We start from the raw sequence: 26,895 nt of genomic DNA on the forward strand, positions 1-26,895 counted from the left end.
ATGGAGGAAGAAGTGTGGGGGTGCTTTGCTGGTGACACTGTCAGTGATTTATTTGGAATTCAAGGCACACTTAACCAGCATGGCTACCACAGCATTCTGCAATGATACACCATCCCATCTGGTTTGCGTTTAGTAGGACTATCGTTTGTTTTTCAACAGGACAATGACCCAACACACCTCCAGGCTGTGTAAGGACTATTTCACCAAGAAAGAGAGTGATTGAGGGCTGCATCAGATTACCCGGCCTCCACAATCACCCGACCTCAACCCAATTGAGATGGTTTGGAATGAGTTGGACCACAGAGTGAAGGAAAAGCAGCCAACAAGTGCTCAGCATATGTGGGAACTCCTTCAAGACTGTTGGAAAACATTCCAGGTGAAGCAGGTTGAGAGAATGCCAAGAGTGTGCAAAGTTGTCTTCAAGGCAAAGGGTGGCTACTTTGAAGAATCTAAAATCTACAATATATTTTTATTTGTTTAAAACTTTTTTGGTTACTACATGATTCCATATGTATTATCTCATAGTTTTGATGTCTTCACAAATATTCTAAAATGTAGAAAATACAAAAAAATAAAGAAAAACCCTTGAATAAGTAGGCGTGTTTAAACTATTTACTGGTACTGTATATACAGTGCTTTCAGAAAGTATTCAGACCCTTTGACTTTTTCAATATTTTGTTACGTTACAGCCGTATTAGAACATTTATTAAATAAATAAAAATGTCATCAATCTACATTTTTACATACATTTACCCCATAATGACAAAACAAGAACAGGTTTAATAAAAACAGAATACCTTATTTGCAGTATTTTATATTTATATTTATATTATACTTGTAGTATTCAGACCCTTTGCTATGAGACTCGAAGTTGAGCTCTGGTCCATCCTGTTTCTATTGATCATCCTTGACATGTTTCCACAACTTAATTGGAGTCCACCTGTGGTAAATTCAATTGACTGGATATGATTTGGAAAGGTACACACCTGTCTCTATAAGGTACCACATTTGACAGTGCAAGTCAGAGCAGAAACCAAGCCATGAGGTCGAAGGAATTGTTCATAGAGTCCCAATACAGGATTGTGTCCAGGCACAGATTTGGGGAAGGGTACCAAAAATGCCTGCAGCATTGAAGGTCTCAGAGAACACAGTGGACTTCATCATTCTTAAATGGAAGAAGTTAATAACCAACAAGACTTCATAGAACTGGTCGCCCGGCCAAACTGAGCAATCGGTGGAGAAGGGCCTTGGTCAGGGAGGTGACCAAGAACCCGATGGTCACTCTGAAAGTGCTCCAGATTTCCTCTGTGGAGATGGGAGAAACTTCCAGAAGGACAACCATCTATGCAGAACTCCACCAATCAGGCCTTTATGATAGAATGACCAGACAGAAGCCACTCCTCAGTAAAAGCACGATAGCCCGCTTGGAGTTTGCCAAAACGACTCTTAGACCATGAAAAACAAGATTCTCTGGTCTGATGAAACCAAGCTTGAACTCTTTGGCCTGAATGCCAAGCATCCTATCTGGAGTAAACCTGGCACCATCCCTACGGTGTAATGTGTATAATGTATGTGTGCGTACGTATAAATGACAATGTGTATGTTTGTGCATTCAGAGCAGCAAACAGTTGGAATGTGTTCATTAGGTCCACTTGTCAGATTGGTTTAGAGGTGTGAAAATGGAGTTGTCTGTGTGTATGCAGGTGTATAATAATAATAATAGATGTAATTTATATAGCACTTTTCATTACACGTTAAATCTCAAAGAAGATATGTTAGGAAGTTGTATGTGTGTGGGTTTTTGCATGCCCCAGTGAGGTCTGAAGGTGTGAAGTTAGACTGTATTGTTGAAGGTGATAATGAGCTAAGTGCCATTCTCACAGGAAGAGCACAGGGCCGCAAACTGAAGACCTCAGATACTCTATCCACTTTTAACCACTTCAAGTTGCTCTCTTCAAGGCAAAGTTCTGTCCAAAACGTGTGTTCCTGTGTTTTATATATATTTCCACTCTATGAGGTTGGAATAATACTGTGAAATTGTGAAAATGATGATAATGCCATTTTAGTGTAAGAGCTGATTGAAAACACCGCATGAAGATTCCGTTTGTTTTGGTGGGATGGAGTTTTGGCCTTCCACGGGGAAATCACCATGTGGTAAATTTGTTAATAGACCAATAAGAAAGATAGTTTTAAACCTCTCTGCCAATAACAGCACATTTTCAAATTTCCCCTCCCTACTCAGACCACTCCCACACAGTCCTAGATAAATTCTTACTTGAGAAATTGCTATTTACTAATTAGCTATTTTTGTTCCTTTTTGTTTTCAATTCAAATTGTCAATCACAGTAAGGTACTTAATTGTTACCCAGAAATGATTTGATTCTGATATAAAAATGGCTGCATTGGACCTTTAATAATTGCAGAAAGACAAGTTAGACTGAGAGATGCTGTCTGTGTACACTAGAGTTTCACCATCACACTGTAACTGGATACAGGCTTATTTTGTTCTGTGTTTGGAGCGAAGCCTGGTTTCTTGGTTCTGTGGGCCTTGCGTCTGTGTTTGTATCCAGAAGGGTGTGTTTGTGTGTTGAGAGTGCTCTCTCACAGCCCACTGGGCACAAACATCAGTTCAATGTCTATTTGTGATTTACATTTGGCTGAGTTTTCAATTAACGATAATTCAATGTGAAATCGACAAAAAAATTCACCATGACATTTGATTTTGATTCAAATTGTATTGAAAAAAAGGCGATTCTGTCTGTTTTGGTGGGATGAGTTGTGTCGATGAGGTTTCTAGGTGAAGCGCTTTTCACTCTCTTTCACTGTCACTCTTGTTTCTTTCACTATGCCTCTGTGTCTCTCATTCCTCCCTCTGACCGTCCCTTTCTCCCCCTTTGAAAATGTACAGTTGAAGTCGGAAGTTTACATACACCTTAGCCAAATACATTTAAACTCAGTTTTTAACAATTCCTGACATTTAATCCTAGTAACAATTCCCTGTCTTAGGTCAGTTAGGATCACCACTTTATTTTAAGAATGTAAAATGTCAGAATAATAGTAGAGAGAATGATTTATTTAAGCTTTTATTTCTTTCATCATGTAAACTTCTGACCCACTGGAATTGTGATACAGTGAATTATAAGTGAAATAATCTGTCTGTAAACAATTGTTAGAAAAATTACTTGTGTCATGCACAAAACTATAGTTTGTTAACAAGAAATGTGTGGAGTGGTTGAAAAACGAGATTTAATGACTCCAACCTAAGTGTATGTGTATATTCTCCCCAGGGGCGCAACTTTAGTTTTAGAAGTGGGGGGGACATAACTTGGCAGGTGGTTCTCCCTCAGAATTTTTGGGTCATCTAAAGCACATTTTTCCACATTTCTACAAGGACTGTCCCCGACTAAAAAAATCTTGGTTCACCAAGAGTAGCCTTTTTTTCCGACCAATCGATTGATCAACATTTTTAAAACCTGTAGTTTTCCTTAGCCTATATAGACACACCCTATGTGTTTTTATAAAATCAACTATATGTAGGCCTACTGAACTTGTCTGATGCTTTAAGTACGCTGCTTGATTAAATAATGAGGACAATCAACAAATGACAAATTACTTAAGAGGGAGCCAGAGATCAAGATAGCCTAACCAGAAGGAAAAAAAAGTTCCCGACACTCCTTCTCCCGCTGCTTTGCAGATTCTACCGTTATGTTCCTGAAGTTGCCGGTAATAAGCTACACCCGGTGTCAGCAACCTTTTCCATTTGTAGTGCCAATTTATCTTACCATTTCTACCAATTTGCCTGCCAGTTATGATTTTCATATGCACATTTTCATGGAACAGTTTTATTTAATTTATAATAGTCTTTGTATCTCAAAATCATTGTCTGTGGTTAATCTACATTCTATATCTAAATGAAAATAATACAAATCTAAAAGTAACTTCTATTGTCATTGCCAACTATGTAATAAAAATCGACATAAAGCCAACACATAAAAGCGTTGCAGCCTGCAGGTAGAAAATATCATAATAAAAATAAATATCTGATAAATCATATTGGCTATTCAGGGCCTGTCTGAAACATTTTATAAAACTATCAACTGGGTCAACCCAAAACTCGCACTAGAAAACTTTAAACATTGTATAAAATATTCTGGGCCCTCAGAATTTCCCGTGCCAGTGAGCTCGGGACAGACACAGCTGTAGGCTATTTGTGTAAGAAGTAATCAGGTATTTCCACTGGATCAGAGCATTACTTTTTTTCCCTTTAATGACGAGTGGTTATCAAAAGGGAGGAAATATTGTTCAAGTACTTTGAGGAACTATTGTCATTCTAAAAATCTGACTTTGTTTACTTACTGTTTGAGGTGAAGAAAAAATATTTTGAGAAGTTGCACAGCTTCTGAGTTAAGCCAATCAGAAATACTATCAGACATCCCCAAATGGAACGTTTATAGGCCTACATTTGCACACAGGTCAGGTAGCCTAGTCCTACTTCTATATGCGTAATCAGGTTCACGTCCTTACTCAAAAATGACAGCAGTTTTTTAAGCAAAAGACGATTAATAAATTGACATTTCTCCTTCACCCAAATCCAGATAGCTGATGTTCTGAAAGAGCTGCAAAATCTAGACCCCTACAAATTTGCCGGGCTAGACAATCTGGACTGTCTCTTTCTAAAATGACCTGCTGAAATTGTTGCATCCCCTATTACTAGCCTGTTCAACCTCTCTTTCGTATCGTCTGAGATTCCCAAAGATTGGAAAGCTGCTGCGGTCATCCCCCTCTTCAAAGGAGGTGACACTCTAGACCCAAACTGCTACAGACCTATATCTATCCTACCCTGCCTTTCTAAGGTCTTCGAAAGTCAAGTTAACAAACAGATTACCAACCATTTCGAATCCCACCGTACCTACTCCGCTATGCAATCTGGTTTCAGAGCTGGTCATGGGTGCACCTCAGCCACGCTCAAGGTCCTAAATGATATCATAACCGTCATCGATAAGAGACATTACTGTGCAGCCGTATTCGTCGACCTGGCCAAGGCTTTCGACTCTGTCAATCACCACATTATTATCGACAGACTCAACAGCCTTGGTTTCTCAAATGATTGCCTCGCCTGGTTCACCAACTACTTCTCTGATAGAGTTCAGTGTGTCAAATCAGAGGGCCTACTGTCCGGACCTCTGGCAGTCTCTATGGGGGTGCCACAGGGTTCAATTCTCTCTGTATGCATCAATGATGTCGCTCTTGCTGCCGGTGATTCTCTGATCCACCTCTACGCAGACGACACCATTCTGTATGCCTCTGGCCCTTCTTTCGACACTGTGTTAACTAACCTCCAGACGAGCTTCAATGTCCTACAACTCACCTTCCGAGGCCTTCAACTGCTCTTAAATGCTAGTAAAACTAAATGCATGCTCTTCAACCAATCACTGCCCGCACCTGCCCACCTCCAGCATCACTACTCTGGACGGTTCTGAGTTAGAATATGTGGACAACTACAAATACCTAGGTGTCTGGTTAGAGTGTAAACTCTCCTTCCAGACTCACATTAAGCATCTCCAATCCAAAATTAAATCTAGAATTGGCTTCCTATTTCACAACAAAGCATCCTTCACTCATGCTGCCAAACATACCCTCATAAAACTGACCATCCTACCGATCCTCAACTTTGGCGATGTCATTTACAAAATAGCCTCCAACACTCTACTCAACAAATTGGATGCAGTCTATCACAGTGCCATCCGTTTTGTCACCAAAGCCCCATATACTACCCACCACTGCGACCTGTATGCTCTCGTTGGCTGGCCCTCGCTTCATACTCGTCGCCAAACCCACTGGCTCCAGGTCATCTACAAGTCTCTGCTAGGTAAAGCCCCGCCTTATCTCAGCTCACTGGTCACCATAGCAGAACCACCCGTAGCACACGCTCCAGCAGGTATATCTCACTGGTCACCCCCAAAGCTAATTCTTCCTTTGGCCGCCTTTCCTTCCAGTTCTCTGCTGCCAATGACTGGAACGAACTGCAAAAATCACTGAAGCTGGAGACTCATATCTCCTTCACTAGCTTTAAGCACCAGCTGTCAGAGCAGCTCACAGATCACTGCACCTGTACATAGCCCATCTAACTACTTCATCCCCATACTGTATTTATTTATTTATCTTGCTCCTTTGCACCCCAGTATCTCTACTAGCACATTCATCTTCTGCACATCTACCATTGCAGTGTTTAATGGCTATATTGTAATTACTTCACTACCATAGCCTATTTATTGCCTTTACCTCCCTTATCCTACCTCATTTGCACATACTGCATATAAACTTTTTTTTCCCTACTGTATTATTGACAGTATGTTTGTTTTTTTCCATGTGTAACTCTGTGTTGTTGTATGTGTCGAACTACTTTGCTTTGTCTTGGCCAGGTCGCAGTTGCAAATGAGAACTTGTTCTCAACTAGCCTACCTGTTTAAATAAAGGTGAAATAAAAAAATAAAAAATAAAAAAGTTATGAAACAATGAATACCCCCAAAATGGCTGGAGAGAGCGCATTCTGGAGACGTGCCTTGTGCATCTGAGCCACAATCCCCATATTCTTGGGCCATGGCATCCCCACGGCCTCCTCAGTGGTGGAAAAAGTACCCAATTGTCATACTTGAGTAAAACTAAAGATACCTTAATAGAAAATAACTGAAGTAAACGTGAAAGTCACCCAGTAAAATATTATTTGAGTAAAAGTCTAAAAGCATTTGGTTTTAAATACACTTAATTATCAATAGTAAAAGTATAAATCATTTGAAATTCCTTATATTAGGCAAACCAAATGGCACAATGTTTTTTGTACATTTTATTAACAGATAGCCCGGCAGCACACTCCGACAATAATTTACCAACATAGCATTTGTGTGAGTTTGCCAGATCAGAGGCAGGGATGTTCAGGGATGACCAGGGATGTTCTCTTGATAAATGCGTGAACTGGGGATGTTCTCTTGATAAATGAACTGGACCATTTTCCTGTCTTGCTAAGCATTTGTATTTGTGTTTATTATGAATCCCCATTCCTGAGGTCCTGCAAAATTAAGGCAGTTTATACAATTTTAAAAACATTATAATACATTCACAGATTTCACAACACACTGTGCCCTCAGGCATTCAAAATGTAAGAAGTACTTTTGGGTGTCAGGGAAAATGTATATGGTGTAAAAAGTACATTATTTCCTCGTCATGACATAACAGGAAATGCAGTTGTGACAAAGGGAAATTTGCCATCTGGTATGATAGACGTGAAATGCAATGTTTTTTTTCTTAGGCAAATCTTACCTTACTAAACAATCCCCCCTTGTTTTTTTGGGGGGGGGGGGGGGAATTTCTTTCGGAATTTAGTGGAGTAAAAGTAAAAGTTGTTTAAACTATATATAGTCAAGTAAAGTACAGATACACCCCAGAAATTACTCGAGTAATAGGCTACTTTAAAGTATTTTTTACTTTAAAGTTCTTTACACCACTGGGCTCCTCAATGGATTAGTCCACTGAGACAGGCCAAATCACACAGGTGTCTCGTATGCCATGAAAATAAGTGTTTTATTTGCGACTGTACGACAAAAAAAATGGAATGTTTTCAATACAGACCCCTTCTGTCATACAGGCACCAAGACCTTATGAAAGTTGCACAGTATACCTTTAATCTTGTAATAAATCAAATCTATTGATACCCAATTTGACATTTCTGCCATTCATTCTGACATAGTGGTAGGATAACCAACCTTCCAATTAATGGCAATGCATTTATTAGCCGCTATAAATGCTAGGTTACATAGTTTCTTCTTATAACAGTCTCCAGTATCAACATTTCCAAGCAAACAAAAACAGGGATAAGAATCTGTAGACCTGCTGAGGTAAAATAAATAAATCAAATCTTGTGAATCTAATAAATCAAATCATACTCGTTGCCAGAATTCAGCCAGCCTTCAGAAGATCATAACATATGCAAATATGTCCCCTTTTGTGTTTTACACTTCCAGCAGACTAATTACATTTCTGAATGCATGATATTCAGTTTCACTGGCATGTAGAATATTCTATGGATGGTCTTAAACTGCAGTAATTTATGTCTGAGATGATATGAACATGACTGGGCATTCAAACATATATGTATCCATTCATCATCATCAATATTGTGCTGTGTACTGACTGTGCACCATGACAGAGTAGCCTGTAGAGCTGTTTATACTGTGTCAGTGTGAAAAGTAGGGAATTAGCTAAGGAAACTGACAGATCAATAACGTTACATTGCTATTCTGACTCTAATAAAAACTCACATTACGCTGTCAAAAACGTCAGTATATTCGTCTTCAATCGTTTGGCTACTGGTTTCATTGTTTGATTCAGGTCTAGTGGGATTGAGGCAAAAATAATACATAAAGTTAGTCAGCAAGCTAGCTAACGTTAGCCAACTTTTGGCTAGCTCTAATGGTACATTACTGCCTGAAAACTAGCCAAGTTAATTTACTTCTGTTGAAACGGGACAAAACATTACCATACACACAACAGCTGTTAGATACTGCTACCTGACAGATAGTTAGAGGCTAGAGCTGAACTGGCTATGGCAGCTACTAGCTAGTTCATTCTCTTCAGACAGAACTTCAGTCGAGAGGGGATTGAACATTAGCTAACGTTACATGTCAGTTACACTACTAGCTCAGCACTGGTAATAAATTATTTCTTCCTTTTAGTCTAATCAACAGTTACCTCGACAGCTACATCAGTCAAATAAAGAGTAGCCAGTTTCTGCTCTGCTTGCTTTTACAACTCTGAAAAAAAGGGGCAACACACAGAGAGAGCCGCTGCAGACAGTAGCACTGTGCTGGTCAGTCACTTGTCCGCATGATCTGTGGTGTCCGCATGGTCCTAAAGCACACCATTGCTGCTTTTTTTGTATTGCAGTGCAATGATAAAACTGGGGGGGACAAAAATAAAAATTTCCCCGACCCCAGTGAAAGTTGAGCCCCTGATTCTCCCTAACAGCTTTCTCCTTAGCAGAGACTCAGAGTGTGTGTTGAACCACAGTGCTCACTGAGAGGCCTGAGAGTAAGAGCTCATCTGTGTATTCAGTGTGTGAGGGTCAGGGGTGGGTTTTCAGGATGACTCTATATGACCACCAGTGTGAGAGAGGGAGAGCGGGGGTGTGTGTTTCTGTGTATGTGTTTGTGAGTGAGAGTAATTTAGCTAAAACAAAAAAGCTGCCTGATAAGAGTCCCTGGAGTGGGTCGTCTGCTTCTAATCACCCTCCCCCACACACACCCAGCAAATCACGTTCCTGCAAACCCCTTCATCTCCCCTCTCTTAAATGGCAAGCTGGCACCCCTTCTCCCATGGTTGTTACGAGACAGACAGGGTATCACTGAAGGCGCTATCACTCCTGGTGTGGGGACATCTGTCTTCCACCCACAGGCAATAGAGTGACACACAGTGGAGGGGTTCTTATTTGGGCTGCTATCTGGGAAAACACTCACACGCATGCACACAGCTCTATCAGAGATTCCTGCCTTTACAGAGCTCCTCGTGAATAGTGGAACTCGATGTTTAGTACCTTCTCTCGTAGCCAGTGTAACCCTGTTTGACCTTGCATGTTGCTTCGTCCACTGTGTTTACTACAGGTTCCAGGTCTCACGTGTGTGTGTTTGGCCAGCTGATTCAAATAATCAAAGCTTCATGATTATTTGAATCATCTTTGTAGTGCTAGGGCAAAAAACAAAATGTGCAGCCCTTGGGGTCCCGAGGACTGTGTTTGGGAAACGCTGGTCTAACCCTTATCTATGTGTGTTCTCCTGTGTGTCAGATGTATCAGCTGTCTGAGCACCAGGTGGAGGTGTTACTGGGACCAGGACAGCCACTCTTGCCTCTCCTCTAAAGACGACTCCAAACATAGCCTGCTAGAGGTGAGTTAGCCCTCTGTTAAACCACTCCAGTCAGAAACACTGGCTAGTTTAGAAGTAGCTCTATTAGTTACAGATCGAGGATCCATTCCCCACTAGTCCTAACCTTAAACATTAGCGGGGAAAATGTCAAACTAAACCCTAGATCAATGGCAACCAATCAAAAGCTCCTATGATGACCTCAGTCCATTCTGATTTGGTCTCATGTAACATTCCGGCCAGTCATACCAGGTTAAAGCTATCTTACTGTTGTCAGCCATTTTTGAAACAGCCCATAAAACACAGGGAGACATGGTTAACAGACTCCTAATGAGATAATGGGCCATGTTAAAGCCTCTCTGACCTTCTCAGAGCTCTCTCTCCCAGTTCTTCATGGTGGTGGCTTTTGATAGGCCCTCTAGAACCAGTGTGAAGAATAGGCTCACTGTTTCACCGTTTTTCCTGTCTACTGTACAGTGTCGTATAATGGTGCCCTGGTGTATAGTTAGTGTGTATGGTGCCAGAGTGGGAGCTGCTTTCATCTGAAAATGTTTGTTAGTAATGATGTTTTTAAAATGGTCCAAATCTGGCATGGAGGACTGATCTCAATATTAAAACTCTTTTGAGATATAAAAATCTCAGTCAAACTTTAATTGTTGTGAGAACAGCTATCCCTTTAAGTATTGTTATGCTACGGCAGGACATGCTCGTTATGTTCATTGAAGCTATCACAACCCCTTAGATACACTACTCACCTCCTATGAGCATACCTAGGTTCTGACAGCATCACTGCTGTGGTACAGCCAGCCACCCCTCTCTCATACTGCCTTTGGTGTTAGAGAAGCAAAGTCGCCCTGCCACTGTTTGGATCCCCACACACAGTCTGATCGAGTCCATAAAAACTGGTGTACTCTGAAGGAGTGTGGTTAGGTGAGTCAGAGTGAGCTTGGCTCTGTTAGTCTGTTAGCTGGACATAACATTTTCTAAGTCTGGTTTTCTATGTTGAGCCCCATCCTGCCATTATTCCGCCCATCTTTGCCTTCCGGTGTGCCTGTTTTTCTAATCCCTCACCACCCTTCCATTTTAGGCTGTTGTTTCACTCTGAGCAGAGCAGAGCTTAACCCTCTCATTTCCTCCTCCTCCTCTCAGCAACATAAACAGGACAGGTGTTTTTGGAAGCGGATGTCTGCAGGGGAACCATTGTTTTCTTTAACCCCTGAGTGTGTGTGTCACTTCCTGTCCCCCAGAATGCTGCTTTCTGTCCAAGTCTTGTGGCAGAGAATGTTGGACCTTCACCCTCGGGGATGACCCAGAACTTCACCCTGTTCCTAGTCAACGTGGTACAGGTACAATATACAGTAGCCCCTGTTAGATACTATACTAAATGTGGTACAGCCAGATAGGAGTGATTCAGGCTCTTAGAGGGAGATTCGTGGGAATGATAGTGAACCCCTCAGTGGTTGCTCTTTGGGAATGAGCTGAGACATCTGCAGTGACTGCATGGAAGAGGTTAGAATCAGAATGATGAATGGCTTTATCTCCTCACTTATTTGAAACACCTTTTAGCTGTCTGTTCCCACCAGGTTCTCTGATATCTTATCTCTCAGTAGATATACAGGCATTCACAGACATATGGAGACATTCAAAGAACACATAGCAATCTTTAGTACTATTTGCCCTATCTTTTCCCTTTCAGACACTTTTTACCTTCAGACACTGATCTCAGATCAGTCTGTATAACCCAAATCCTAAACTCAATTTATTGGAGGAAAAAAGTGATGAGGGTCTGACTCTGTTAGCTTGTGACATTCCATCTCTGACTAGTTGCCAGGTCTGGTCAGTCATAACCATAACCCTGTGCCCTTTCACACACTCGCTGACTGGGTTTCTATGGCGACAGACAGTTAGTCAGAAAAACACACACATGCACACACACACACAGTTTAATTGCCGTAGATATAATCAACCTTTGATAGCTGTTATTATTTAATTTCAGTTGTTTGAACAATGTCATCAGCTTTGCTGTGAGTCAGCTGTATATGTGTTGTAAAGTATAGAAAAGGAGGTCTCATACTACAGTGGGAAGACCAAACTAGCTTGACCTGGCATTCCTTGCTATTATTTAGCTTGTTTAAACATGGCTCTATGCCTCAAATTGGCATATAGTCTATCTGGGGCAAAGAATGCAATGACTATTCAGAGAAGATCTCTATGAATCAGGGGAACGTTGTCGAAAGCAGAAGGAAAATTAACACTGTTATGTGAAAGGGTAAATGTTTTACAGTTCAAAGCACCACAGTCATATACTTTTTTTAAATATATTTTTTTAGCCTTTATTTAGCAAGTCAGTTAAGAACAAATTCTTATTTACAATGACTGCCTACCCCGGCCAAACCCGGATGACGCTGGGCAAATTGTGCACCACCCTATGGGACTCCCAATCATGGCCAGATGTGATGCAGCCTGGATTCGAACCAGGTTCTGTAGTGACACCTCTTGCACTGAGATGCAGTACCTTACATTGCTGTGCCACTAGGGAGCCTGAGTGACTTATTCTGGCCTATTATAACCTGTTAAATCAATCCATATGTAACTGTTCATACATATCTTATGACTGACTACAAGCACTTTGAGTAGATTGACTGCACTTCTCTTCCTGACGTGTACACTATTACACACAAAATGTGTGGTCGTATCTCCTGATGTTTTGGCTGAAATGTGAATTCATAGTAAACCCAGGTGAGTTGCTGGGGACCGTCCAGATGTTGATGAATATGATGAATTATAAATGGTTTCTAAATTCTGCCTGGCAGGGACAATTGTCCTGGGCTATTTAGATGTTTTGCATTCCTCCCTTCCCAGGGTTGTCAATGGTTACCAACTATTCAGGAGGACAGAGTTCTCTCCCAGCCAGGTCCTTGTTATTTTTTCTCATATGACACTCTATTCCCTACATAGTGCATGTACATTCATGAACCAATTAACATTAGCCCTGATGGACTAATAAGTATGTTAGCTCAACCAAAAGAAACAGCCACCATTCTGATAATGGAACTAGAACAAGTGCACACTCTGAATAAAGAGACACTATTTGTAGCTCCAAAACAAACTATTGGGAAAATATGGAGTTTTCTGGGTGCCAGGCTGTTGCTTTAGCTAAGTTGTCCCTTTCTTGCCAATGTTCTCTTGCCAATGTTTGGCATGACATTTCCAAAGCAGTTGGCTGAAGAAAAAACAGATTGGCATCTAAGCTGCAGGACTAGATAGGATGAGGAAAGTAATGACATAACAAGATGTGTAAAGGTAATATACAGTATCCCAAAATGTGTCCCCATAAACCCTGTTTCCCTGGGTGATGTCAGACTGTGCCTCCCCTCTGATTGGTTTATAAATGAAATGTCGTTGCCATGACGACATGGCTGTATTGTTTTGTTCCTTAGGGGGAGGAGCTAGAGTGTGACTTTGGGAACGAGCAGCGGTATGATTCCCGATGGCTGGAGGACAGCTCAGGGGTCAAGTGCCCTGGAGTGACAGTGAGTACAACCAATCATGTTCCAAGAGTAGCTGTCACGCAACACAATCTTTGTAAAGGGCCAATAAGAAATAAGCTGTTTAGTGTATGGCCAATTGAAGCCATGCTTACTGGTAGTGTATGGTGAAATGGCCGATCAGCGGTTTTGTCTCTCTTACCATATAGCTAACCACTGTGGAGAGGAGTCAGGTGTTTCAGCTCAGTCTGCGTAGAAAGGGACACCTGGACAAATACATCGACAGCCCTAAACCCATGACAGGTATGAGTGCATGCACGCACACACACACATTTGTTTTACTATCCTTGTGTGGACCAAAACATTTATTCCCATTCAAAATCTTATTTTCCCTAAACTTAAACCTAACACCAAAACCCTAACCCTAAACCTAACCCTATCTCCTAAACCTAACACTTATTCTAACCCTAACCCTAAACATAACCCCTAAAATAGCCTCTTTCCTTGTGGGGACCCGAATTATCCTTGTTTTGCTATCTTTGCGAGGACTTCTGTTACCCACAAGGATAGTAAAACCACACACACACACACACACACACATATACACACACACACACACACTCCCAGATGCCAGTATATTCTCAAAGTTATTAGGCCATGTGTTTACCATGTGAGCCCTTAGAGCAGAAGAACAGCCCTGGCCCACAGCCAGAAAAACGGCATACTTTATTACAAGATTGATGCTTCATGCCGTGCTCAGTCATCAAAACACACACACAAGCGCACATGATTCCTCTATGGGAGGTGCTGGAACATGAACATGCTCATCTGTTTCTCTTTCTTTCTGTTCATATGTCTTTCCTCTCAGTTTTTCAGGGTTTATTTCTATTATGTTGAAAATATTTTTTGTCCAAAGCATCTGACATAGGTTCAGTATAATATATTCAGCCCATACGGTTACGTGATGTAGCCTGTATGTTGCTAGCATGCTGTATTGTAATAATAAAGCCCTCTCCCTCCCCCTCTTTCTCTCTCAGTGGAGGTGTATAACTGTGAGGTGGGCATTGGGGACTGTTCCCAGTGTTGGGGACGTGAGAATCTGGGACATCTGTGTGGCTGGTGTGACAACAGCTGTAGACCCAGGAATGACTGCCAGTATATGAATAGCCAGTGTCCTGACCCCGAGATCACCAAGGTAGGAATACACACACACACATATCATGTCCCATCCGCGAGATCCATAAGACTGAACTAGTCTGATAGATACTGAAACTATACTCTAGTGTACAATGGTTCTTCCTTTAAAGTTGTGTCATACTGCAGCACACCTTGCGGGCTGCCGCAGAATTCTATGGCAAGTTATTTAAGTGTCAGCCATTGTTGCCATTAATGCTAGTTAGTGCTAGTTTGACCACCAGAGGGCATCTTTGAGAAGCATTTGGCAGTTTTTAATATTGCCTGTACCTTTTTTTGTGAGAACATAGTATATGGGATTGATTTTAAGAAATGTAGCTTAATTAATTTTATTAAGATTATGGTGTTTCTATTCCAAGAAAAATGAAAAACAAAACACTAAGGGTTTCCGTTAGGAAAATATGGCGCTGTACAACGTGACCGGTCGGGAGTAGGCTGTCCAAGAGAAAAATAATCCTAACATTTCCACACCCTAATTGTAGGCTAACCAATACCCAAACAGACATTTTGTGAAAATAAAAATCTCATTGATTTATCAAGACCAGTCCCATGCTTGTCTCAGAGCAGCGTGAAACGGTGCTGAAATAGTTGACCACACGCAGGTAGGCTATTGCTTCAAATCCTATAATAACAATTGGATGACTTTGGGTGTTCCAGTAAGCAACAATTTATTTCCTTCATTAGCCTACTTTATTCTGAAAAATTCATCCGTAACTCTGCCAAGCCTACAAGCAAATATGAACTGGTGAAGGCCATCAAGACGTTTTGGCTTGAGAAACTGATTGTTATTTTATGAATGAAAGCATAAAGATGTTGATGAGCAGTTACTCTGTAAATCTTTAGAGTACTTAAGCATCAAATACATTGCAAGTTGGGAGGGATTTTCACACCTACAGTAGCCAGGCCATTAAACTAATCGTTGGATAACAGATCGGCTCTCAGAACTCATTAAGAGGCGGCTTCTATCTTCAATATGCTTTAAATGCCACAATGTCACAAATAATTGAACACACAACATGAGCAGATTAACTTGGTAAAAAATGATGATATTTTGGAGATTTCATTTCAAATGACCAAAAGTGAGCGATTGTAATCTGAATAAAGGGAAAAAGGCCATTCTTGAACATGGGGTGAGACATTCTTACTAATTTGTAAATAAAGACAGTTTGTTCTATAGAATTATTTATTGCGGTTTTTAGAGGGAGAGAAACCAAAAGCCCACCATGCCTATTTTTCAAAAATCATCAGTCCACATGTCAAGTGAAATTCCCACATTCTCTCTTACCTCTTACATCTAGACATTCCGCTAGCGGAACACCTGCTCCAATATCCAATGATGGGCGTGGCGCGAAATACAAAGTCCTCGAAAATCCGAAAACTTCCATTTTTCAAACATATGACTATTTTACACCATTTCAAAGACAAGACTCTCCTTTATCTAACCACACTGTCCGATTTCAAAAAGGATTTACAACAAAAGCAAAACATTAGATTATGTCAGGAGAGTACCCAGCCAGAAATAATCGGACACCCATTTTTCAAGCTAGCATATAATGTCACAAAAACCAAAACCACAGCTAAATGCAGCACTAACCTTTGATGATCTTCATCAGATGACACTCCTAGGACATTATGTTATACAATACATGCATGTTTTGTTCAATCAAGTTCATATTTATATCAAAAAACAGCTTTTTACATTAGCATGTGACGTTCAGAACTAGCATTCCCACCGAACACTTCCGGTGAATTTACTAAATTACTCACGATAAACGTTCACAAAAAACATAACAATTATTTTAAGAATTATAGATACCGAACTCCTTTATGCAATCGCTATGTCCAATTTTAAAATAGCTTTTCGGTGAAAGCACATTTTGCAATATTCTGAGTAGATAGCCCGGCCATCATGGCTAGCTATTTTGACACCCACCAAGTTTGGCACTCACCAAACTCAGATTTACTATAAGAAAAATTGGATTACCTTTGCTGTTCTTCGTCAGAATGCAATCCCAGGACTTCTACTTCAATAACAAATGTTGGTTTGGTTCCAAATAATCCATAGTTATATCCAAATAGCGGCGTTTTGTTCGTGCGTTCAAGACACTATCCGAAGGGTAACGAAGGGTAACGCGCCTGGCGCGTATCGTGACAAAAAAATTCAAAATATTCCATTACCATACTTCGAAGCATGTTAAACGCAGTTTAAAATCAATTTTTATGCAATTTTTCTCGTAAAAAAGCGATAATATTCCGACCGGGAGTCGTTGTTTTCGTTCAAAGACTGAAAATGTAAACATGGAGTCGTCTCGTGCACGCGCACCCCCGTCTCATTGTTCTCAGATCGACCACTTACCAAATGCGCTACTGTTTTTCAGCCAGAGACAGCAGAGCCATCATTCAACGTTCTGCCGCCTTCTGAGAGCCTATGGGAGCATTAGAAAGTGTCACGTTACAGCAGAGATCTCCTGTTTTAGATAGAGATGGCAAAGAAGGCCAAGAAATGGTCAGACAGGGTACTTCCTGTACAGAATCTTCTCAGGTTTTGGCCTGCCATTTGAGTTCTGTTATACTCACAGACACCATTCAAACAGTTTTAGAAACTCTGGAGTGTTTTCTATCCAAAGCTAATTATATGCATATTCTAGTTTCTGCGCAGGAGTAATAATCAGATTAAATCGGGTAAGTTTTTTATCCGGCCGTGAAAATACTGCCCCCTATCCATAACAAGTTAAGTCTAGAACCACTGACAGTTGTTGTTGTTGTTGTTGCCTGATGCCAGAGGAGAGACTCTCAGAAAACACCTCCATTAATTGCCACAGTTTAGACTACTGTAATGATTCCCTGATGAAGGAAATCAAATCAAGTTTATTTGTCACATGTGCCTTACAGAGAAATGCTTACTTACAGGCTCTAACCAACAGTGCAATTTCAAAAGAAAATGTTTTAAGTATTAGGTGAACAATAGGTAAGTAAAGAAATAAAAACAACAGTAAAATGACAGTGAAAAATAACAGTAGCGAGGCTATACACAGTAGCGAGGCTACAACAGTAGCGAGGCTAAATACAGGCATGATAAACAGAGAGTAGCAGTAGCATAAAAGAGGGGTTGGCGGGTAGTGGGTGGCGGGACACAATGCAGATAGCCCGGTTAGCCAAAGTGCGGGGGCACTGGTTGGTCGGGCTAATTGAGGTAGTATGTACATGAATGTATAGTTAAAGTGATTATGCATATATGATAAACAGAGAGTAGCAGCAGCGTAAAAGAGGAGTTTGGGGGGGGGGCACACAATCCAAATAGTCCGAGTAGCCATTTGATTACCTGTTCAGGAGTCTTATGGCTTGGGGGTAAAAACTCTTGAGAAGCCTTTTTGTCCTAGACTTGGCACTCCGGTACCGCTTGCCATGCTGTAGTAGAGAGAACAGTCTATGACTGGGGTGGCTGGGGTCTTTGATAATTTTATAGGGCCTTCCTCTGACATCGCCTGGTGTAGAGGTCCTGGATCCCAGGCAGCTTAGCCACAGTGATGTACTGGGCCGTACGCACTACCCTCTGTGGTGCCTGTGGAGGCCGAGCAATTGCCGTACCAGGCAGTGATGCATCCAGTCAGGATGCTCTCGATGTTGCAGCTGTAGAACCTTCTGAGGATCTCACGACCCATGCCAAATCTTTTTTGTTTCCTGAGGGGGAATAGGCTTTGTCATGCCCTCATCACGACTGTCTTGGTGTGTTTGGACCATTCTAGTTTGTTGCTGATGTGGACACCAAGGAACTTGAAGCTCTCAACCTGCTCCACTACAACCCCATCGATGAGAATGGGGGCATGCTCTTCCTGTAGGGGACATCCTTTTGGGGACATCCTTTGGGGACATCCTTTTCCTGTAGTCCACAATCATCTCCTTAGTCTTGGTTACGTTGAGGGATAGGTTGTTATTCTGGCACCACCCGGCCAGGTCTCTGACCTCCTCCCTGTAGGCTGCCTCGTCGTTGTCGGTGATCAGGCACTGTTGTGTTGTCTGCAAACTTAATGATGGTGTTGGAGTTGTGCCTGGCCATGCAGTTGTGGGTGAACAGGGAGTAGAGGAGGGGACATAGCATGCACCCCTGAGGGGCTCAAGTGTTGAGGATCAGCGTGGCAGATGTGTTGCTACCTACCCTCACCACCTGGGGGCGGCCCGTCAGGAAGTCCAGGATCCAGTTGCAGAGGGAGGTGTTTAGTCCCAGGATCCTTAGCTTGTGATGAGCTGTAGTGTTGAACGCTGAGCTGTAGTCAATGAATAGCATTCTCACGTAGGTGTTCCTTTGTCCAAGTGGGAAAGGGCAGTGTGGAGTGCAATAGAGATTGCATCATCTGTGGATCTGTTTGGGAGGTATGCAAATTGGAGTGGGTTTAGGGTTTCTGGGATAATGGTGTTGATGTGAGCCATTACCAGCCTTTCAAAGCACTTCATGTCTATGGACGTGAGTGCTATGGGTCTAGTCATTTAGGCAGGTGGCCTTTGTGTTCTTGGGCACAGGGACTATGGTGATTTGCTCAAAACATGTTGGTAATACAGACTTAATCAGGGACATGTTGAAAATGTCAGTGAAGACACCTGCCAGTTGGTCAGCACATGCCCGGAGCACAATCCGTCTTGCCCAGCAGCCCTGTGAATGTTGACCTGTTTTGTAGGTCTTACTCATGTCGGCTACGGAGAGCGTGATCACACAGTCGTTTGGAACAGCTGATGCTCTCATGCATGCCTCAGTGTTGCTTGCCTCGAAGCGAGCATAGAAGTGATTTAGCTCCTCTGGTAGGCTTGTGTCACTGAGCAGCTCGCAGCTGTGCTTCCTTTGTAGTCTGAAATAGTTTGCAAGCCCTGCCACATAAGACGAGCATCGGAGCCGGTGTAGTACGATTAAATTTTAGCCCTGTATTGATGCTTTGCCTGTTTGACGGTTCGTCGGAGGGCATAGCAGGATTTCTCATAAGCTTCCGGGTTAGAGTCCCGCACCTTGAAAACGGCAGCTCTATCCTTTAGCTCAATGCGAATGTTGCCCGTAATCCATGGCTTCTGGTTGGTGCATCGAGGACGACGTCCTCAATGCACTTATTGATAAAGCTAAGATCCCCACTCTTCAATAAACAGAGACAAGAAGAACGACTCCTTGTCAGACAGGCCACTTCCTGCATGAAACCTTCTCAGGTTTTTGCCTGCCATAGGAGTTCTGTTATACTCACAGACACCATTCAAACAGTTTTAGAAACTTTAGGGTGTTTTCTATCCAAAGCCAATAATTATATGCATATTCTAGTTACTGAGCAGGAGTCGTAACCAGATTAAATTGGGTAAGTTTTTTATCCGGATGTGAAAATACTGCCCCCTAGCCCAAAGAAGTTAACGCTATGAAAGATGCTTGTTCTTGCCGTATTTTCCTTAATGCGGATGACTCTACACTTCTGGTGTCTCACAAAGTAAAACTATGTTGGAGAGAATACTTAGCACAGAGCTTACTAACATTAGCAAATGGCTTGGAGATAATAAGCTATTTCTGCACGTAGGGAAAACTGAGGCAATTATTTTGGGATCCAGACCTAAATTGACCTACATTGAGTAGGTCAAATCAAATCAGAGTGGAGTTAGGTTAGGTAGGTCCTTTGAAATCAGAGTGGAGTTAGGTGTGCTGACTACTAAAACCTCTGTTAGCTACCTGGGATGTATTATTGATGGAAGCTTGGGAGGTGTGAGCATGGCCAATAAAGTGCTAGGGAAGGTTAATCCCAGGACTACGTTTTTGGCTAGAAAGTCCAAGCTGTTTGATAAGGACTCCATGAAAGTGCCAAGCCACTGCCCTCATTCAATGCAATTTTGACTACGCTAGTACTTCCTGGTTTCGGGGCTTATCTAAGCTTATAGGCAGGAGCTGCTTTCAGGAACTAAACTGTCTGTCTGTTGAGGCTAGGGTGTCCTAGATTAGACAAGGTTTGGTTTACAGGAGTATTTATGGTTCTGCTCCCAAATATCTAACTGATTACTTTCCCTGTGTTGGGGATGCACACAATCACAGCACCAGATTAGGTGATGCTAATGTGTGTTTATACAGGTTCAGGAGTAGTGCTGGGTAGAGGTCAACCGATTATGATTTTTCAACACTGATATCGGTAGAGGACCAAAAACCGCCTCTACCGATTACTTGGCCGATTTATATATACTGCTCAAAAAAATAAAGGGAACACTTAAACAACACATCCTAGATCTGAATGAAAGAAATAATCTTATTAAATACTTTTTTCTTTACATAGTTGAATGTGATGACAACAAAATCACACAAAATCACACAAAAATAATCAATGGAAATCCAATTTATCAACCCATGGAGGTCTGGATTTGGAGTCACACTCAAAATTAAAGTGGAAAACCACACTACAGGCTGATCCAACTTTGATGTAATGTCCTTAAAACAAGTCAAAATGAGGCTCAGTAGTGTGTGTGGCCTCCACGTGCCTGTATGACCTCCCTACAATGCCTGGGCATGCTCCTGATGAGGTGGCGGATGGTCTCCTGAGGGATCTCCTCCCAGACCTGGACTAAAGCATCCGTCAACTCCTGGACAGTCTGTGGTGCAACGTGGCGTTGGTGGATGGAGCGAGACATGATGTCCCAGATGTGCTCAATTGGATTCAGGTCTGGGGAACGGGCGGGCCAGTCCATAGCATCAATGCCTTCCTCTTGCAGGAACTGCTGACACACTCCAGCCACATGAGGTCTAGCATTGTCTTGCATTAGGAGGAACCCAGGGCCAACCGCACAAGCATATGGTCTCACAAGGGGTCTGAGGATCTCATCTCGGTACCTAATGGCAGTCAGGCTACCTCTGGCGAGCACATGGAGGGCTGTGCGGCCCCCCAAAGAAATGCCACCCCACACCATGACTGACCCACCGCCAAACCGGTCATGCTGGAGGATGTTGCAGGCAGCAGAACGTTCTCCACGGCGTCTCCAGACTCTGTCATGTTTGTCACGTGCTCAGTGTGAACCTGCTTTCATCTGTGAAGAGCACAGGGCGCCAGTGGCGAATTTGCCAATCTTGGTGTTCTCTGGCAAATGCCAAACGTCCTGCATGGTGTTGGGCTGTAAGCACAACCCCCACCTGTGGATGTCGGGCCCTCATACCACCCTCATGGAGTCTGTTTCTGACCGTTTGAGCAGACACATGCACATTTGTGGCCTGCTGGAGGTCATTTTGCAGGGCTCTGGCAGTGCTCCTCCTGCTCCTCCTTGCACAAAGGCGGAGGTAGCGGTCCTGCTGCTGGGTTGTTGCCCTCCTACTGCCTCCTCCACGTCTCCTGATGTACTGGCCTGTCTCCTGGTAGCGCCTCCATGCTATGGACACTACGCTGACAGACACAGCAAACCTTCTTGCCACAGCTCGCATTGATGTGCCATCCTGGATGAGCTGCACTACCTGAGCCACTTGTGTGGGTTGTAGACTCCGTCTCATGCTACCACTAGAGTGAAAGCACCGCCAGCATTCAAAAGTGACCAAAACATCAGCCAGGAAGCATAGGAACTGAGAAGTGGTCTGTGGTCACCCCCTGCAGAACCACTCCTTTATTGGGGGTGTCTTGCTTATTGCCTATAATTTCCACCTATTGTCTATTCCATTTGCACAACAGCATGTGAAATTTATTGTCAATCAGTGTTGCTTCCTAAGTGGACAGTTTGATTTCAGAGAAGTGTGATTGACTTGGAGTTACATTGTGTTGTTTAAGTGTTCCCTTTATTTTTTTGAGCAATATATATATATATATATATATATATATATATATAATATATATATGGTATAATGAAAATTACAACAATACTGAATGAATAATGAATACTTAGATTTTATGTGTATTATATTAAGTTAAAATACATCTATTTAGTCTCAAATAAATAATGAAACATGCTCAATTTGGTTAAAATAATACAAAAACGCAGTGTTGGAGAAGAAAGTAAATGTGCAATATGTGCCATGTAAAAAAGCTAACGTTTAAGTTCCTTGCTCAGAACATGTGAAAGCTGGTGGTTCAATATTCCCAGTTCTTCAATATTCCCAGTTTAGAAGTTTTAGGTTGTAGTTATTATAAGAATCATGACACGTTGGCTATTTCTCTCAATACCATTTGTATTTCCTATACTTTTGACTGTTGGATGTTCTAATAGGCACTTTAGTATTGTCAGCCTAATCTCAGGAGTTGATAGGCTTGTAAATCATAAACAGCGCTGTGAATCAAGTATTGCTAAGAGCTGCTGGCAAACGCTGTAAAGTTTAAATGAATGCTTACGAGCGTGCTGCTACCTACCACCGCTCAGTCAGACTGCTCTGTCAAATATCAAATCATAGACTTAATTACAATAAAATAAACACAGAAATACGAGCCTTTGATCATTAATATGGTAAAATCTGGAAAATTTGTTCGCAACGAGCCAGACGGCCCAAACTGTTGCATATACCCTGACTCTGCGTTCTATGAACGCAAGAGAAGTGACACAATTTCCCTAGTTAATATTGCCTGCTAACATGAATTTCTTTTAACTAAATATGCAGGTTTAAAAAAATATCCTTCTGTGTATTGATTTTAAGAAAGGCATTGATGTTTATGGTTAGGTACATTCGTGCAACGATTGTGCTTTTTTCGCGAATGGGCTTTTGTTAAATCATCACCCGTTTGGCGAAGTAGGCTGTGATTCGATGATAAATTAACAGGTACCGCATTGATTAAATGCAACGCAGGACAAGCTAGTTAACCTAATAATATCATCAACCAGGTGTAGTTAGCTAGTGATTATGTGAAGATTGATTGTTTTTTATAAGATCAGTTTAATGCTAGCTAGCAACTTACCTTGTCTCCTTGCTGTACTTGCGTAACAGGTGGTCAGCCTGCCACGCAGTTTCCTCGTGGAATGCAATCAGCCATAATCAGCATCTAAAAATGCCTATTACAGATTGTTATGAAAACTTGTAATTGGCCATGCCAATTAATCAGTCGACCTCTAATGCTGGGGAAGGTACTTTCTTGTATACTGGAGCCTCAGAATGGAATGAGTTGCCTCTGCCTATAAAAACGACATCCTTTCTGGGCAGCTTTAAAAAATTAAGTAAAAATATGTTTGATGTCTTCTGTGCCCATATGAATAACCTCTATAATGTAACTGCAATGATGTTCTTCTTCTTTGATTTATGTTTTATTATTTCACTGCCATACTGTGTTGAACTTCATTCAATCTTGTCTAGCCATCTTGTCTCAAGAGGACCACAATGGAAATAAGTCCCAGACTTTATTGTGCGTTATCCTCCATGATTTTACTCATGTGCAGCTCTGGCTTTTTCAAGTTTTATGTGTGCTTGTTTTTTAAAATGGTCGAATTAATTAACTACCGATAGATCAGCGTTCTAACTCCCCCTTGTGATAGTATGGTGCAATGACAGAATGCCACCATCTACCACAAACGGTCGTGGAAGAACCATTGTACACACAATTCTCCATCCGCTCATTATTGACTTAGGCCCACATTTAGAACTGGAAGTGGTTGTGTGTCACTTGACCTGTCACATGGTGTGGGGCGGGTGGGCACTGTGCCCTGCCTTTCCTCTGTCTCGTGATGAGGGTTTATTTTGGAAGGGGAAGTGTTTTTACAGAGCCTCATTAAACCAAGTCAATCTGAAATAACACACTATATACTGTACACTGACTGGCTGGCTGACAGCACAGTCACACCACTTAGACACTGGCCCTCATGGAGGAACAACACAATTGATCTGGAGGGATGGCAGAGGGCATGGGAACACTTAGTCTGTCTGTCTGTCTGTCTGTCTGTCTGTCTGTCTGTCTGTCTGTCTGTCTGTCTGTCTCTCTCTGTCTGTCTGTATATATATATAGAGAGAGAGAGAATGTTTGAGCTCTCTACGTGGTCACCCACAGGAATAGAATAGAGCAATACAGAACTACATTACAAGATGTGACCACACTTCAACCACATGGGTCAAGTGAATTAAAGTTTTTATTTGGTTGCAGATCTCACTGTGGTCTCCTCTTTGTGGTCATTAAACTTCATTATTGGGAACACATGGTTTCAACAGTTCATTTGGATTCATCTGGGTGACCGTGCTCTTTTGTACCGATACTTTTCAACCTCTGTGGTTATGCCGCTGTGTTTAGTGTTGCGTTAAAATCCACGTTGAACGCTGCTGAATGCTGCCTTTATCTGTGCTGCAGTTGCAGACGGGAAGTACGGCTCGCATGAGGCCCAATCGGCCTAAACACTTCCTGAAGATTAAACCTGCCTTGCCTGGCCCAGCAAGGAAACAAAGGAGTCTGACTGACACACACACACACACACACACACACACTCACACTACCACTCAAGCAATCTATAATATCTTACACACATGGATATATACCTTTACTCAAACGCCAGCAAGGATTTAGAGGCACAACTCACAGACTAGTAGCTGTTACCACTGTCAGCACACTCAGTGTCCCTGCTTGACTCTCTGTATCAGCCATTGTGTCATGACTCATGGACTGTTGAGTGTCCATCTGTGTGTGTATCCCACTGAGATGACTGGGGTTAGATGTGTTGAAATCCTCAATGCGTGGGCAGCTCAAAGACACGAACACACATGCTCATAAATGCACACACACACACACACACACACACACACACACACACACACACACACACACACACACACACACACACACACACACACACACACACACACACACACACACACACACTGGAATAGCTGCCTCAGGAGAGAGGTGATTGTAAGGCAGAAAACTAGGGCTGTGGTTGTGGGAGTGTGATGCAATGCCTTGGCAGCCATGTTTTCCCAGACAGAGAATCACCAGGAGTTAGTTAGAGTAACAGTCAGAGTTCTCAGCTTTACGTATCTGTTCTCCCACAGTATGGTTTACTGGTGGTTTACTGTTACCCCATATGCTACAGTGACTGTGTATAAAGCTTGTATGGGCTGTTGCTCTAAGGTTTTCCTTACTACGCTACATTTTTTTCTTAGTCAGCTTTCAAATGGTTGGGAAATCAGTAATTGTAGCATATTCTTTGAGTAGAAGTCTAACCAAATTACAAATAATATTAAGTACATGCCAGCTAGCACATAACATTCTGAGAACCATATATTTCTTAGAGCTTGGTGAGAGCGTGGTTGTCCTATTGTTTATTTTGCATACAATTTTCCCACAATGTTCTAGGAATGGTACAGGAAACACAGCTAGCACATACACTACAAGAGCATTAGTGAGGTCAGGCACCGATGTTGGGCAATTAGGCCTTGCTCATACTCTGCGTTCCAATTCATCCCAATTGTGTTCGATGGGGTTGAAGTCAGGGCTCTGTGCAGGCCAGTTTCTGTATGGACCTTGCTTTGTGCACAGGGGTAATGTCCTGCTAAAACAGGAAAGGGCCTTCCGCAAACTGTTGCCACAAAGTTGGAAGCACAGAATGTCATTGTATGTTGTAGCGTTAAGATTTCCCTTACACTGGAACTAAGGGGCCCGAACCATGAAAAACAGCCCCAGACCATTATTCCTCTTCCACCAAAATGTTCAGTTGGCACTATGCATTCAGGCAGGTAGCATTCACCTGGCATCCGGCAAAACCAGATTCATCCGTCAGACTGACAGATGGTAAACCTGATTCATTACTCCAGAGAATGCGTTTCCACTGCTCCAGAGTCCAATAGCGGTGAGCTTTACACCACTCCAGCTGACGCTTGGCATTGCACATGGTGATCTTAGGCTTGTGTGTGGCTGCTAGGCCATGGAAACCCATTTCCTGAATCTCCTAACGAACAGTTATTGTGCTGACGTTGCTTCCAGAGGTAGTTTGGAACGCAGTAGTGATTTTTGCACACTTCAGCACTCGGCGGTCCTGTTGTGTGAGCTTGAGTGGCCTACCACTTCGTGGCTGAGCCGTTGTTGCTCCTGGACGTTTACACTTTACAATAACAACACTTTACAATTTCTGCCCTAGCAATTACTATTTACATAGCAATTACTATTTACAGTTCATCACATCACGGTTGACCTCACCAGTGATCGAAATCATTAAGTAAAACAAATCTAAGGTAATCCCACGATGGGTAGTTTGTGAATGCCACCATGTTTGTTTTTCACGTCAACCAAAGATAAGAGGTTACAAGATGAGTCAGGTTGGTTTGCAGTACACATGTGGAAGGGGGTGTGTCGTCTACCATCATTCACTTCCGGAAGTTTACTCGGAGACGAGTGAACCATCCCTTCATCTTGTTT

At 42.2% G+C, this 26,895-nt stretch overlaps 1 protein-coding gene across 1 annotated transcript in view; it reads left to right on the forward strand.

The window, feature by feature from the left end:
- LOC115166341 (plexin-D1) overlaps positions 1-26,895 on the forward strand; it is a 106,643-nt gene that overhangs the window by 24,686 nt on the left and 55,062 nt on the right. The window contains exons 8-12 of the mRNA XM_029720251.1: positions 9,836-9,935; positions 11,159-11,257; positions 13,352-13,444; positions 13,609-13,702; positions 14,437-14,594. Of these exons, the coding sequence (XP_029576111.1) occupies positions 9,836-9,935; positions 11,159-11,257; positions 13,352-13,444; positions 13,609-13,702; positions 14,437-14,594 (544 nt within the window). The remainder of the gene's footprint in view (positions 1-9,835; positions 9,936-11,158; positions 11,258-13,351; positions 13,445-13,608; positions 13,703-14,436; positions 14,595-26,895) is intronic.

This window comes from Salmo trutta, chromosome 28, assembly GCF_901001165.1.
Source record: "Salmo trutta chromosome 28, fSalTru1.1, whole genome shotgun sequence".
NCBI classification, from domain to species: domain Eukaryota; kingdom Metazoa; phylum Chordata; class Actinopteri; order Salmoniformes; family Salmonidae; genus Salmo; species Salmo trutta.